Genomic DNA, 16,649 nt, shown 5'->3' with positions numbered 1-16,649 from the left:
CCAAACAGCGTAATGCCCTCTTCTCGCCTCACTAACACCAAAAACAATACTTAAACACACTTAGGTATGGAAATACTAACTAAACACACAAAAATAGAATGAAAACCAAAAAAATCAAACTTATACTACTTAAAGCGATAAAATACGGGTTGCCTCCCGCAAAGCGCTGGTTTATTTCTAGGTCCCGCTCGACCTTGTTACCTTGAATATGCAGTTGATGAGGCGGAGGGATTGAGGTGATGGACCTCAACCACTCCTACAGTAGCCCCATCATGGTACAACTTCAGACGTTGCCCGTTGACCTTGAATCGTTCACCATTCCCATTCTCTACTTCAACAGACCCAAACTTGCTTACCATAGTCACAGTGAACGGCCCAGACCACCTAGATTTAAGTTTTCCAGGAAATAACTTAAGCCTAGAGTTAAAAAGTAGAACCTTGTCGCCCACCGCGAACTCTCTATGCAAAATGTGATTGTCGTGCCACTTCTTGGTCTTTTCCTTGTAAATCCGGGCACTATCATAGGCTTGTAGTCGGAATTCATCGAGCTCACCTAATTGAAGTAACCGCTTTTCACCGGCTAGCTTTGCATCTATGTTGAGTTGTTTGATTGCCCAATAAGCCTTGTACTCCATTTCTACTGGTAAGTGACACGCCTTGCCATACACCAACCGATACGGGGAGGTACCAATAGGTGTCTTAAAGGCAGTTCTGTATGCCCATAGAGTATCATCTAGCTTATCGCTCCAATCCTTCCTAGACTTTGCCACCACTTTCTCAAGGATAGATTTGATCTCTCGGTTGGAGACCTCAACTTGACCACTCGTCTGAGGGTGGTAGGCTAGCCCAGTGCGGTGATAAACTCCATACTTGCGCAGGAGCGCATCCAGATGCTTCTCATGGAAGTGTGACCCTCCATCACTGATCAAAGCGCGCGGAACCCCAAATCTAGGAAAAATGATCTTCTTGAACAGGGAGATGACTGTCTTAGCATCGTTAGTAGGTGAGGCAACGGCTTCCACCCACTTTGACACATAATCTACAGCAACAAGGATATACAAGTTACCCTTGGACGATGGGAATGGTCCCATATAATCAATTCCCCACACATCGAAAATCTCAACCTCAAGGATCCCGTTCTGTGGCATCTCATACCTCCTCGAAATAGTGTCGGCCCTCTGGCACGCATCACAAGCCATAATAAAAGCCTGTGCATCTTTGAACATAGTAGGCCAGTAAAAACCACATTGTGACAGCTTAGCGTTTGTTTTCGACGATCCATGGTGGCCACCATAAGGTGAAGAATGACACCTACTGATAACACCTTGAACTTCCCATTCTGGAATACAACGCTTGTATAACCCTTCAGCAGTCTCACGAAACAAATAAGGATCGTCCCAAAAGTAGAACCGGACATCATGTAGGAATTTCTTCTTCTGTTGATATGAAAGATCGGCCGGAAGAATTCTACCTACAATGTAGTTAGCAAAATCTGCGAACCATGGTGACTGACTGGCAAGTGCAAGTAAATGATCATCCGGAAATGAATCATCAATCGGTGTAGATCCCTTACCATCGTCATACCTCAATCTAGACAAGTGATCTGCAACCACATTCTCAGCCCCTTTCTTGTCGCGGATCTCTAGATCGAACTCCTGTAGCAGTAGTATCCATCGAATAAGCCTAGGCTTGGCTTCCTTCTTAGAGAGCAGATACTTAAGGGCCGCATGGTCAGTATAGACTATCACCTTGGATCCAATCAGATAGGTGCGGAATTTATCCAAGGCATAGACTATAGCTAGAAGCTCCTTCTCAGTAGTTGCATAATTAACTTGAGCTTCATCCAAGGTCTTACTTGCATAATAGATGGCATGTAAAACCTTCTCCTTTCTCTGACCCAGCACTGCCCCAACTGCATAATCACTTGCATCACACATTATCTCAAACGGAATATCCCATTCGGGAGAACGGATGGTGGGAGCCGAAATCAGTGCCTGTTTAATCCTGTCAAAGGCTTCAAGACAAGCATCAGTAAACACAAACGGGGCATCCTTGAGAAGGAGCTGGGTAAGTGGTTTAACAATTTTAGAGAAATCCTTGATAAAGCGGCGATAAAACCCCGCATGACCAAGAAAACTTCTAACACCCTTCACATTAACTGGAGGGGGTAATTGTTCAATCACTTGGACCTTAGCTCGATCCACCTGAATGCCCTTATTAGATATCAAATGTCCCAAAACTACCCCTTCAGTAACCATGAAATGACACTTTTCCCAGTTCAAGACTAAATTGCACTCTTCACATCTTTTCAAAACTTTAGTCAGATTTAGCAAGCAAGAATCAAAAGAAGTACCATAGACGCTAAAATCATCCATAAACACTTCCATGATAGACTCAATAAAATCAGAAAAGATACTCATCATGCAACGTTGGAAAGTAGCAGGTGCATTACACAGACCAAAAGGCATCCTACGATATGCAAAGGTACCATAGGGGCAGGTGAAGGTGGTCTTTTCCTGGTCGTCTGGATGTATGGGAATTTGAAAGAAACCAGAATAACCATCCAGATAACAGAAAAACTTGTGACAGGCTAGCCTTTCTAACATTTGATCAATGAAGGGAAGGGGAAAATGGTCCTTTTTAGTAGCAACATTAAGACGCCTATAATCAATGCACATGCGCCAACCTGTGACTACCCTAGTTGGTATCAACTCATTTTTTTCATTTCTCACCACAGTTGTCCCCCCTTTCTTAGGCACTACCTGAACGGGACTCACCCACTTAGAATCAGACACAGCATACACTATACCCGCATCAAGCAATTTCATAACTTCAGCTTTTACAACATCTTGCATGACAGGGTTCAAACGACGCTGGGGTTGAATGCATGGTTTATGATTTTCATCTAGATGTATCCTATGCATACAAAAGTCGGGGCTAATACCCTTTAAATCATCAATACTGTACCCAATGGCCTTTTTGTGCCTTTTCAACACAATAAGAAGTTGGGATAACTGGCCTGCATCAAGTGCAGTACTGACGATCACAGGGCAAAGTTGTTCATTATCTAAAAACGCATACTTAAGGTTAGCAGGAAGAGGTTTAAGTTCGGGTTTCTTTACCTCTTTAACAGAACAAACCGGCCGAACTAACCTCTTCAATTTGGTGCTCTCCGGCTCAGATTCTCCACCATTAAGAGCCAACTCCAGAGCATCCACTTCAGCACTCCAAGAACTGCTATCACCTGCAGAAGACTCACAACAAAGCACTGCCTCCAAAGGGTCTCTTTCGAGAACTTGGGAGACGTTATCACGAGTAATAAAATCGACTACATCTATGCGATAGCATTGTTCCTCCTCTAGCATGGGACTTTTTAAGGCACTATTCAGATTAAAAGTCACCTTATCATCCCCAACAGACAATGTCAATTTCCCACTTTTAACATCAATTACCGCCCCCGCCGTATGAAGGAAGGGTCTACCTAAGATTATGGGAATTTGAGAATCCTCCTGCATGTCTAATACTACAAAGTCCACAGGTATATAGAATTTACCTACTCTAACAGGGACGTCCTCTAAAACACCTAAGGGGTATTTGACAGAACGGTCGGCCATTTGTAGAGTGATATTGGTAACCTTAAGCTCACCCATATTCAGTTTAGTACAGACAGACAAAGGCATGACAGACACACTAGCACCTAGATCACATAAAGCTTTATCAATAAATACGGTGCCAATGTTACATGGGATGGAAAAACTCCCGGGGTCCTTAAGTTTAGGTGGAGACTTGTTTTGCAAATAAGCACTACATTCCTCAGTGAAAGCTACAGTCTCTACCTCACAAAAAGCACGTTTTCTGGTCAAAATATCCTTCATGAATTTAGCATAAGCAGGAACTTGTAAAATTAATTCAGTAAAAGGAACCGTTACCTGCAAATTTTTGACCACTTCCAAGAATCTGCCAAACTGCTTGTCTAGCTTATTCTTGAGTTGTCGGTTTGGGAAGGGGAGTGCAATAGGTGGTACTTGTATATCCGCCCCCTTCTTAACCGCAGTTGTAGCCTCATTCTCATTGACTATCTTTTCAGCTAGTTCCTTTTCACCCATAACTATCTTCGGGATTTCCTCACTGACCAGATCACTAGCAGACACCCCGGAATCAACCTCAACCGGCATAGAAGGACCATCATAATCCCTACCACTCCTCAATGTAATTGCATTAGCAGACTCCCTATTTTTGGGCTGTGAAGGAAGTTGGCCTGGTGGCCTCCCTGCAATAGTAGTAGCCATCTGTGCCAACTGTGTATCAATGATCTTGTTATGAGCAGTAAGAGCATCGATTTTTGCATCCTTTTCACTTAGAGATTTTTGCATTTGTAGCATCATGTTTCTCATCTCTACTAGCATAGGGTCAGGCTGTGTGGCTTGAGGTTGTGGTTGTGGGGGTGATGTGTGTTGTCTAGAGAACCCAGGTGGCCCACTAGACTGTTGGTTGTAGTTGTTTCGGGGTTGGTAAGATTGTTGGTGTGGGGGTTGATATGGTTGTGGTGGTGGATGTTGAACTTGGTGAGGGTTTTGGATGTTGTTGCTACTGTAGGAAAGCAGAGGGTTATTTTTGTAGCCCTCATTGTAAGAGTTGGAGAATGGGTTGTTTTGTTTGTAGGATTGAAAAGCATTACATTGTTCAATAGAGCTTCTACATTCCTGTGCATAATGACCAGACATTCCACAACTTTCACAAATAGTAGTAGGTTGGGCACTCATAGCAGCTACACTAACAGGTTGGGCAGATTGAGCATTGGCCGCTTGCATATTATCGAATTTATAATGTAAAGCAGTCAATTGGGCAGTTAATTGTTCAATAGAATTTAAATCATGCTTACCACCCCTGTTAGATAGACCTCTAGGATTTCCATACTGGGCATTGTGAATGGCTATCTCCTCAATCACCTCCATAGCTCTAGGCACCTCAAGTTGCATGAACCTCCCACTGGCAGCTGAATCCAACAAACATCTAGACTCATTGCCCAGACCATTATAAAACTGCTGAATCAAGAACCAATCTTCCAAACCATGGTGCGGGCATTCTCTTTGCAAATCCTTGAATCTCTCCCAAACCTCGAACAAACTCTCATCCGCTTGTTGTGAGATACCTAATATCTGACCCCTCAGACAAGCCGTTTTCTCAGGTGGAAAATATTTAACATAAAAAGCAAGAGCCAAGGATTCCCAATTATTGATTTTCAAAGCCGCCCGATTCAACCCATTAATCCACAGTTTAGCTTTCCCAATCAAAGAGAACGGGAAAAGTATCTCCATAGTCTGCTCCGGAGTCAATCCCTTTTGCTTGATGGTGGAGCAATATTGGATAAAGGACTGAATGTGAAGATTCGGATCTTCACCTGGTTCCCCACCGTACTGGCGTCTCTCGATCATGTTAATCAATGCGGGCTCAATCTTGAAGGTCTCAGCTGCAATAGAAGGCATGATCGCCTTTGGCAGCACGGACAGACTTGGCTTAGAATAGTCCGTAAGCCGTGGGGTAGGTGGCGGTATCAGATTTTCATCACCCATCTCTATGTGAGATCCGGTCTCAAGGAACGTGAGTTCCTTGAGTAGTAACAAACAATAATCTAGGATAATCAATCAACAACAGAAAATAAAACCGTTTCCCCGGCAACGGCGCCAAAATTTGACAGGCTAAATCGCACTCCTATCAAAGATAAACCTAACGTTCACCAACTAATAATATAGAAAGGGAAGCAGGGATCGTATCCACAGGGAAACAATGTTCTTTCTACTATTAATTAACTAATCTAGACTACTGGTAACAAAGAATTGGATTGGTTTGTATATTAAGCTAAGGCAAATAATCAAACTGGAATATAACAATATTAAGGGAATCTAGGGCAGCGGTTCACCATAAATGCAGACCGGGATTGGACAACGGACAATAACAATTAATTAACAATCATAACTAGGAAAACATGCATCTCTCGAATCTTATGAATTCCTTAGGATAGAACAACTAGCGGGCTCTCGCTACGTACTAGAAATAATTCCTATCTAATAGCCACAGACCAAAAACATCAGATTTATACCTCTCGGCGCATAATCTAAGGTTAATCAAACTCAAATCAACATAGTCCGGCCGAACAGAATTGATGAGCAATAATAATAAGCTATAGAAATTATAATCAATCAATCAAATAATCAAGTCCACATATAATCCCAATCATGCATTCATGGATCCCCTAAACCCTAGAAATTAAACTACTCACTCATGATAACTAATAACAAAGCGATTAACATAATAGAAAACATGATCAAAGCAATAGAATAAATTAAAGTAAGAAGCAGTACCTAATTCTCGAACAATGGAAATTGAAAGCTTGTGTTTTTATATAAATCGAACAAAGTGTTTGAATTAATGTAGAGAGGAAATAAAACTTAGAAAAATAAACTAAGGGTTTAGTGCTGGAAAATAAGATGATCCTAAAAAATAAAACAACTTTGCTTATATAGTTTTGCCAAAATAAGGCCTAAAAACGGAATTAAAAACGCGAAAAACTGCTGGAGGTTGGCGTCGCCCGATCGGGCGACACTTCGCCCAATCAGGCGAATCACTCGATAGTCGGCCCGATCGGGCCAAAATCCGCCCAATCGGGCGGATTGCGAAATCTCCACAAAGCCTCCAAATTGACCGCCCGATCCGGATCGGGCGAGCTGCGCCCGATCGGGCGCGCGTTGATGAACTTGGCTTGCTTATAATTACGCCCGATGGTTGCATTTCGCCCTCAGCTTCCAGGGCGATTTGCAATCTTCAATGTATCTCGCCCATATCACCAAGTCTAACTCCCAGGGCTCAACCATAAGCATCTAAGGCTCCCGAAAGTCGACGATGGAGGTCCCGAATTTCTCGGACTCATATAGTGGCCTTGATTAACAATGAAACGGATCTAAAACGACCAATTTCTCATAATCAAACCTGAAACTCAAGGCACACTCAATAACACACATTAGTACTAGAAACGGCTCCTAAGAGCACGTTTGATACATAAAAGTACTAAGGGACGGGGGTAAAAACTCTATATAAAACGCATATATCAACCAACACCATACTTTCTTGCCTTTTTCACAATTATAACCAATCACTCCTAAGAATAATGAATTTGCAAAACTTGATTGAAACAATGCTTTGAACTCTTTATGGGAGTAATAGATTTCTTTCTCTTTCTTTTCTTTTTCAATCTCTCTTTTTTTTTTTTTTCTTTTAGAAACCTTCACATTTATTTTGTTCTTTCATCTCTTCCATTTTCAACTCATTTTCAACAAAAACCATGATGAGACGAACTCCTTTTTCCACACTCAAAATGCTCAAAAAATACACCACACTACAACTCCATCACCTCACTACTATAAGCTCCCCCAAGCTAGGCTCGGGACCAGTAACCAATGGGGAATTCATGGGTTTGTAATGTGGTTAGTCACCGAATAAAAGGCACAAGCACAACATGGGTAGAAAAAGAGGGAAAAAATGTATCTATATTCATCTGAAGGCTACCTAAATAGAAAAAATGCCTTCGTCCTCCACAATGTGCATGTATATGAGTCATAAAACACTACTAACAGTTGCAAACCAATACTCAAAATCAATGACACACCAGGAAGCTATCACACATCCTAACCAAGTCAACTAGTCGAGCACCAACTCCACAAATAGTTAGTCGAAGTTGACTCATGTTAAGGTATCAAAGCAATCAAATATCAAATCATGGCTAACACATCTACATTGCCCATCATCAAATACCAAGAATCAAAACAATTTTCGTTCAAGGGGCACAGGGAAGCATGATATTGTATTCATCGGAACGTATTTTTGTATTTTTTTTTCAAAGCAATAAACTACTCTAGTAAACATTAAACACACCAAAATAAGAACACAAAAATAAGTAAATGCAAAAATAAAAGGAAAAACATACCTAATATGTACAAGTGAGTGAAACACCCCCCCGAGCTAAATCAAACAATGTCCTCATTGGCTCAAAGGGTATCGAACCATCTCGATCCTCCTCAGCATCACTGATGGCCTTGGCCATCATCACCTCCCCGACCGCCAAAACCGCTAGTGCCTGCTCCAAACCCACCGTAGTGGGTGGGTGTGAAAGTACCCATGGCACCGGGAGCTCCATATCCCTCCGCATGATAGGTAAACCAGGAAGGGTGCTGAGCATCTGGGGCAATGTAGCCCTGCCTGACATACTGATCATAGAAAGGGAACATGGTCCTCTGGTGATAAGCCGCGAACTCATGGAAACCGAGCTCAAGTCTGCCCAACCTCTCATGAATGGACCCCTGCTCCTCCTCTAGTGCAGGCCTATCCTGTGGCCTCCCCTCATCCCGTCGACGTCCCCTCCTAAAGTAGGTGCGAGGCTCAGGCTCGGACTGGTGGGGCTCTGGCTGTGGGTCAGGCTGGGGCTGCGGGTTAGGCTGCGGCTCATCCTCAAATCTAGTATATAAATAATGAGCTTGGCCGGCTCTGAAATGGGTGCGGCCCTGAGGGTCAGGTAAAGTAAAAAGCCTGTTACCCTCGAACACCCACCACATGGCACCCGGCCTAAACAACCCATGCTCCCCCTGTAGGCGACGAAGTCCAGCAAAGTAGGCCAAATCAAGTAAGTTGCTACCCAAAACCGGGGTTTGGTTAGCCTCAACAAAGTTAACTGTGGCCATGGCAATGTGGGTGATCAACCCACCAACGGTAATGCGAGTAGTGTGCGTACTAGTGGCTATAGAAAAGAGTTGGGAGGCCATATGATGTGCTAGGTTCATTTTATACCTCTCTTCCCCTTCTAAAACATAGCCACCTAAAATTTCTAGCTCAGTACTCCTAACATTTTGGTTCTCCTCTCTACCAAAAATTGTGAACCCCAGAAACCGGTAGAAAACAATAGGGACGGGGTGTTGTATTTTGGAAGCATGCAAGTGTTGCATACTACCGGGATTATCATTACCCGTCAGCTTTCCCCACATTGTACAGTTGTTATGTGCACTACCAGGTTTCCTACTATAGGCGGTGGACAAACCAAAAATCCCACCGAAATCAGCTATACTCATGGTAACATTACGGTTCATCAAGCGAAACTGAACCGCCGACACAGTTCTATAACCATCTCTACGCAAAGCCAACGAACTCAGAAATTCCAAAGTTATACGCCTAAAGGTGAGACGCAACATACTATACATATCCTTCATATCGACACCATGAAAAAGACGTTTTACATCACTCTCAATACCCATTGCATGCAAAGACCTTTGACAAATAAAACGAGTGGGTATTACCTCCCTCTTCTTGAGGTGGATGAATCTGTCTCGTTGCCACTCCGTAGCAAAGATGACATCCGGGAAGTCCTCATCGGCTTCGAATTGGGGAGGTGGAGGTGGTGGTGTCGGCTCCCGAGCTCGGCTTGTGGAAGCCTCATGTTGGTTCCTTGGTTGTGTGGTGCAACTCCTCCTTGGTCGGTTAGCCATGGTGAAAATCTGAATTTTTGGTGGTGTTTTGAGTTTTTTGGTTGAATTTGGGGGTTTGGTGGAGAGTGGAGTAAACTTAAATTTGTTGGGTATAGGTTGTAGAGGATGATGAGGAAAAGATTTTGATGTAAAGAGTGTTGAATTTGGTGGAGATTTGAGGGAGATATGAGGGATTGAAGTTTGTGAGAGTTGGGGTTTAATGGAGGAAGAGAGAGAAAATAAGGTTGAAGATGAAGAAAAGAATGAGGAAGGTGAGCAGCCCGTGCTTCTTAATCGCTGAAATCGCATTTCGCCCGATCGGGCAACAGCTCGCCCGATCGGGCGGTTTTTGATTAATTTCCTTGAATCTGTGCGCGCCCGATCGGGCGCACCTCGCCCGATGCGGGTCGGGCGATTCGCGAAACCCATTTATTTCGACTTTTTCCAGCCTAGCATCCTTCCCTATCCTTGGAATGACGTCATCACCAACCGCCCGATCGGGCGGAAGTTCGCCCGATCGGGCATTTCACTCGCTTTTTGTGTCGATCGGGCCACTTTCGCCCGGTCGGGCGATTTCCCAAATTTTCCTTTGAATCGACACGCGCCCGATCGGGCGCTCCTCGCCCGATGCTGATCGGGCGAAACTCAGGCTGCTCCGTTTCAGCTTAAATTCAACTTTTTCGAGCTTGGAGCCTTAGACCTGCATAACATTAAACACCAAAACCGTAAAATACCCTCATCTCGCGTCTCCAACACCAAAGACTACACTGAATCACACACTTGATCAAAAATTATACTAAAACACACAAAACGAAAGCATAAAGTACACTACGGAAAGCAATAAATGGATAGTTAAGTACTCATCCCCTATTAGATTGGTGTAATGTCCCCATTACACAATCTCAGTTTATGCACAGACAACGAAAGGAAGGGGATGAGAGCCACGACAACTCATCGAATGGGGGCACCAAAGATGGTGCCATCTGGTGTCAAATCAATTGCCTTGGATGAGCTATGTGGCGCGGGAAGTGATAGACCACGACCTCGATCATGAATGCGGTGCCCACCGTTCTCCGAGCTTTCGACCTTTCGGGTCTCACCATCATCAAATCGTGCTTCCCTTCGAACCCATGCCGAAAAGTTCATACTCCGATTACCTCCACCTGCAAAACAATTTGAAACATGCTCTTTTTCCGAAGGATTGTTGGAGTTAGTATGAGTCAATTTAGTATTAAAATGATCACTAGAAACATTGACTCCCAAACATGACTCCTCTACCATAGGGCTCTTAGCAACATGGGTTAAATTGAAAGTAACCTTGTCATCCCCCACATTTAAGGTCAGCTTGCCATTCTTGACATCTATGATTGCCCCTGCAGTGTGTAGGAAAGGTCGACCTAGAATAATAGGAATCTGCCTGTCCTCTTCCATGTACAACACAACAAAATCAACAGGGATAAAAAATTTACCTACTCTAACAGGCACATCTTCTAGAACACCTAGGGGGTATTTTACAGATCTATCAGCCATTTGCAGAGTTATGTTGGTAACTTTTAAATCACCCATGTTCAACTTAGTACATACAGACAGGGGCATGACACTAACACTGGCACCTAAATCACATAAGGCTTTGTCAATAAAGAGGTTGCCAATATTACACGGGATAAAGAAACTCCCAGGGTCCTTCAACTTGGGTGGAGACTTATTCTGTAGTAAGGCACTACATTCTTTAGTAAATGCAACAGTCTCCACCTCACTGAATGCTCTCTTCCTAGTCAAGATGTCTTTCATGTATTTAGCATATGCAGGTACTTGAGTAATTAATTCAGTGAAGGGGACTGTTACCTGCAGATTCTTTACCACTTCTAAGAACTTACCAAACTGCTTGTCTAGCTTGTTCTTTAGCTGACGGTGAGGGAAGGGAAGTTTGATAGGTGGAACTTGTATCTCAACTTTCTTCTCAACCCTTGTGTCAGCTTCCTTCTCCTTGACCACCTTTTCACTTTCTCTTGGCACAGTACCACTGACAGATACTTCAACCTCTTCTTCAATGGTCATAGGCGGGCCATCATACTCATATCCACTCCGCAAAGTGACAGCATTTACAGACTCTCTAGTCACAGGATGTGAAGGGAGTTGACCTTTGGATCTTTCTGCAAGAGTAGTAGCCATTTGTGCTAACTGTTTATCCATGATCTTGTTATGAGCAGTGAGGGCATCGATTTTGGCATCCTTTTCGCTCAGAGATCTCTGCAATTCCAACATCATATTCCTCATCTCTACAAGCATGGGATCAGGTTGTGTGGGTTGAGGTTGTGGAGGAAAACCAGGTGGTCCACTAGGCTGCGGGTTGTAGTTACTCCGCGGTTGGTACTATTGTTGTGGTGGTGTAGGGTGTTGAATCTGATGGGGGTTCTGGACATTAGTACTCCTATATGATAGTAGGGGGTTGTTTTTATACCCCTTGTTGTAAGAGTTGGAGTACGGATTGTTCTGCTTGTAGGATTGGAATGCATTGCATTGTTTGATAGAGCTCTGGCATTCTTGTGCATAATGGCCTTGCATCCCACAACTATTACAGACATTGACAGATTGGGCACTCATTGCAGCGACACTAGCATGTTGGGTGGATTGGGAGGATGCGATCTGTATATTATCTAGCTTGTGATGTAGGGCAGTTAGCTGAGCAGTAAGCTGTTCAATAGAATTCATCTCATGCTTAACACCCCGATCGGCAAAACCTCTAGGATTCCCATATTGGGCACTATGTATGGACATCTCCTCAGTCACCTCTAAAGCTCTAGGCACCTCCAGTTGCATAAATCTCCCACTGGCAGCGGAATCCAAAAGACACCTAGACTCATTACCCAGACCATTATAGAACTGTTGAACCAGGAACCAGTCATCCAAACCATGGTGTGGGCACTCTCTTTGCAAGTCCTTTAATCTTTCCCAAACCTCGAACAAACTCTCATCTGCTTGTTGAGAGATACCTAATATCTGACCCCTTAGACGAGTTGTCTTCTCAGGTGGGAAATATTTAACATAGAATGCAAGGGCCAAAGAATTCCAATCGGTGATTTTCATAGCTGCGCGGTTGAGACTATTAATCCATAGCTTTGCCTTCCCACTCAATGAAAATGGAAAGAGAATCTCCATAGTCTGCTCCGGTGTTAAATGCTTCTGCTTAATGGTGGCACAATACTGAAGGAAAGACTGAATATGGAGATTAGGATCTTCACCCTTTTCCCCACCGAATTGGTGTCTCTCAATCATGTTTATCAGCTGGGGTTCGATCTTGAAATTCTCGACCGCAATGGAAGGCATGATTTCCTTGGGAAGCATAGGCAGACTTGGTTTAGAGTAGTCTATAAGCCTTGGCACAAGTGGGGGTGGCGGTGGTGGTGCTTGGTCACCCATCTCTGAATCTGTATGGAATAGATTGCTAATCAGATAGTCGGATTCAGAGTTAGAATAGTCTCTCAACTGTTCAACGAATCTACGCCGTCTACGAAAGGTCCATTCAGGTTCAGGATCGAACGAAGTCAGATCGCTGGTATGGACAGTCCTGGGCATAAACAAGCAAAAACTAGAAAACAGTCGTGAGATCCGGTCTCAAGGAACGGGAGTCCCTTGAGAAGTAACAAACAATAATCTAGGAAAAACAACTAATAACAGAAAATAAAATCGTTTCCCCGGCAACGGCGCAAAAAATTTGACAAGCTAAATCGCACTCCTATCAAAGATAAACCTAACGTTCACCAACTAAAAATATAGCAAGGGAAGCAGGGATCGTATCCACAGGGAAACAGCGTTCTTCTACTATTAATTAACTAATCTAGACTACTGGTAACAAAGAGTTGGATTGGTTTGTATATTAACCTAAGGCAAATAATCAAATCGGAAAATAACAATATTAAAAGAATCTAGGGCAGCGGTTCACCATAAACACAGACCGGGATTGGACAACGGACAATAACAATCAATTAACAATCATAACTAGAAAATCATGCATCTCTCGAATCTTATGAATTCCTTAGGATAGAACAACTAGCGGGCTCTCGCTACGTACTAGAAATAATTCCTATCTAATAGCCACAGACCAAAAAACATCAGATTTATACCTCTCGGCGCATAATCTAAGGTTAATCAAACTCAAATCAAAATAGTCCGGCCGAACAGAATTGACGAGCAATAATAATAAGCTATAGAAATTATAATCAATCAACCAAATATCATGTCCACATATAATCCCAATCATGCATTCATGGATCCCCTAAACCCTAGAAATTAAACTACTCACTCATGATAATAAATAACAAAGCAATTAACATAATAGAAAACATGATTAAAGCAATAAACTAAATTAGAACAAGAAACAATACCTAATTGAAGAACAATGGATAATGAAAGCTTGAATTTTTGATTGAAAATAAAACTAAGTGTTGGAACAAATTTGAGAGAATAATAAGCTAAGGAAAAAAAACTAAGGTTCAAAACTTAAAATAAAAGGTGTTCCTAAAAATATAAGAGCTAAGCTTATATAGTTTGCCTAAATTAATCCTAAAAGACGGAAATAAAACTCGCGAAGAAGCTGCAGAGGTTGGCGTCGCCCGATCGGGCGAAGTGCTCGATAGTCGGCCCGATCGGGCGGTTTGCGAAGTGTCCATATTGCTTCTGATGGGCGCCCGATCCGGACCGGGCGAGCTGCGCCCGATCGGGCGCGTGTAGATAGCTTCAAAAGTCTTTTAATTCCGCCCGATGGTCGCATTTCGCCCTCAGCTCACAGGGCGATTTGCAATCTTCAACATCCTTCGCCCATATCACCGAGTCTAACTCTCGGGGCTCAACCATAAGCATCTAAGGCTCCCGAAAGTCGACGATAAAGGTCCCGAACTTCGTCGGGCTCGAGTAGTGGCCTAAATCAACATGAAACGGGTCTTAAAAAGACCAATTTCTCATAATCAAAACCTGAAACTCAAGGCACACTCAATAAAGCATATTAGTACTAAAAACGGCTCCTAAGAGCTCATTTGACGCATAAAAGTACTAAGGGACGGGGGTGAAACACTATATAAAACGCACATATCAATAAATAGATAATATTTTATAAACAAAGGTATACAGGGTCCAACTGCTATAAGTGCATGAACTTAGGCTTGTACGTGGTCCAAATTCTCCTCTTAATTTATGGGAGAGTCTTGTAACCCAATCTATTTTCATATCTTCTCAAATGTTAACATAGATTAAGTGGAAGACTGTAATTATACACCCATACAAGTAAGCACCAGTAACAAAAATGATACTTTATAAAGTCATAAACGTTCCCAAGTTCTAACTTCTCAATATCCTTACAATTTGTTTAACCTTTAATGAAGAAGTACAAAGTGATCAGAACTTAGAATAGAGCCAAAGAAACAGTTTGCGGGAACGAGAAACTAACATTCCAGTACATAAGTCTAGAAATAGTAAGTAGAAAATGAAAAAAATAGCAAATTGACAACTATAGCACCTTAAATGACCGAGCGTCTCGAATCACCAGACGATAATCAACTGCAGCAGCAATGTAGCGAGCATTGGGAGAAAAACAGCAGGGCCCAGTCTGCTTATAAGCATCCGTGAACTCCATTCTTCTGAATATTCAATAACAATCTGCACACAAAAATCACTTGCAAGATTCCCAAATGAGCATATCAACAATCCAAGAGAATTAACCTGTAATTCTCTTTGATTTGGAACTATACCAAAAATTTAGCCTTTAAATGTGGTAATGCAGAGTTGCAGACATGAATAAGAAAGCAAAGAAAAAAGGGTCACCTGCTAGGTTTCAAATCCATCATTACAGCGACTAGAACAGTGAATCACACCAGGCTCCACCCAGGTTCCTTCCCATGAAAAAATGTCTCGGTAAAAATGTTGTAGGAATACTTCATAAGATTAGACGGAATATTTCTCTTGCAGATTTGGGTAAATTTTTTGAACAATTTGAGACTCATTGCACTCAATTATTTGATAGCAAGTTAAATCATAAACATATACAAAATGCTTGCATCATGACAAATTTCCGTAGGAAAATCAAACAACTAAACATATTGTGAATTCCAAATAATCTGAACCAATTTGACTCCAAATCAATAAATTCGACTGAAACATTTAAAAAAAACTAACCCCTAAATTACCAGATCCAGTCTCTCAATTAACAAACCCCTTTACATCAAATTAACAACTAAAAAGAACAATAAATCCCCAAAAGTTAACAAATCAAATCAGCCAAACATCATAAATCACTTAAAATCGAAGAAAACAAAGAGTTTAAGAATTGAAACCCTACCACAATTGACGAAGTGAAGGTAGAACTTCAAGAAAAGTACGAGTTCGACGTCCTCTCTCTCATCCGCCATCTCTTTATCTCTCTGTAGATCGGGGTTGAAACTTTAACACAAAATCGAAAGAGATGAACCCATTACATTATTTCAAAATAATCGACTAACATATCCAACAAATGAGAAAGAAAAGCAAAAAAAATGGTGAGATTTAGAGATAGAAATATACTTTGGCACGAGGGGAGTTGGAAGGAACCAGATCAAAGCTTCTTTTTCGAAATCCCATTGAACGATTTGGACGAAACAAAGAGATAGAATTCTAGGGTTTGAAATGGAAGGAGAGTTCTAGGGGGAGGAAGGAGAGTTCTAGGGAGAGGAAGTAGAAAAGTCACACAGCGCGTACATTGGGAGGAGGTTGCAATTACACGCCTTTTTCTTAGCGTACACTCACTTGCTGCGCTGCGAGTATTTTTTTAATTTTTTTTTTCAAAAAAATCGCAGCGTTTACTGTTCAAAAACGGTGAAATAAAATCATTAAATCCTTGACCCGCGTTGACCAATGACTTTTCGTAGCATTCACACAATGTGTGAGTTGCAAAAAGGGAGTTGCAAATGACGTTTTCTCTACTAGTGTGAGTACAAACCATGCTTGAAAGAACTCTTGGCCATATGACAAGTCACGCACTTACCCACAATGTTCGTTACATCGCCCAACATTTTAGGCCAAAAGAAATGCTCCCTCAATATCTCCAAGGTCTTAGCTATGCCAAAGTGACCTGCCAACTCTCCACCACGAGCCTCACGAACTAGTAGCTCA

At 42.3% G+C, this 16,649-nt stretch overlaps 1 protein-coding gene, 1 long non-coding RNA gene, 1 other non-coding gene and 1 pseudogene across 3 annotated transcripts; 2 read left to right on the top strand and 2 right to left on the bottom strand.

Annotated features, from left to right (window-relative positions):
* Nucleotides 1-1,478: 1,478 nt before the first annotated feature.
* LOC130461720 (uncharacterized) lies at nt 1,479-9,299 on the bottom strand (the record flags this gene model as incomplete). Its single annotated transcript, XM_056829901.1, has 3 exons — nt 8,259-9,299; nt 2,844-3,143; nt 1,479-2,750 (listed from the first exon to the last, which is right to left on the bottom strand). Coding segments are annotated over exons 1-3 (2,613 nt in total), but the record flags the coding sequence as incomplete, so codon positions are not given.
* LOC130462342 (small nucleolar RNA R71) lies at nt 5,068-5,174 on the top strand. The gene has a single exon (XR_008922438.1). It is a non-coding gene; the product is annotated as a small nucleolar RNA R71 (small nucleolar RNA).
* Nucleotides 9,300-12,417: 3,118 nt separating the features above from the next.
* Nucleotides 12,418-12,517, top strand: LOC130462186 (uncharacterized; annotated as a pseudogene).
* Nucleotides 12,518-14,653: 2,136 nt separating this feature from the next.
* On the bottom strand, nt 14,654-16,212 carry LOC130462070 (uncharacterized). Its single transcript, XR_008922202.1, has 3 exons — nt 16,062-16,212; nt 15,841-15,941; nt 14,654-15,161 (listed from the first exon to the last, which is right to left on the bottom strand). It is a non-coding gene; the product is annotated as an uncharacterized lncRNA (long non-coding RNA).
* Between the last annotated feature and the right edge of the window lie 437 nt (nt 16,213-16,649).

This window comes from Spinacia oleracea, chromosome 5, assembly GCF_020520425.1.
Source record: "Spinacia oleracea cultivar Varoflay chromosome 5, BTI_SOV_V1, whole genome shotgun sequence".
Taxonomy (NCBI): domain Eukaryota; kingdom Viridiplantae; phylum Streptophyta; class Magnoliopsida; order Caryophyllales; family Amaranthaceae; genus Spinacia; species Spinacia oleracea.
This window is presented reverse-complemented; position numbering and strand designations above follow the sequence as displayed.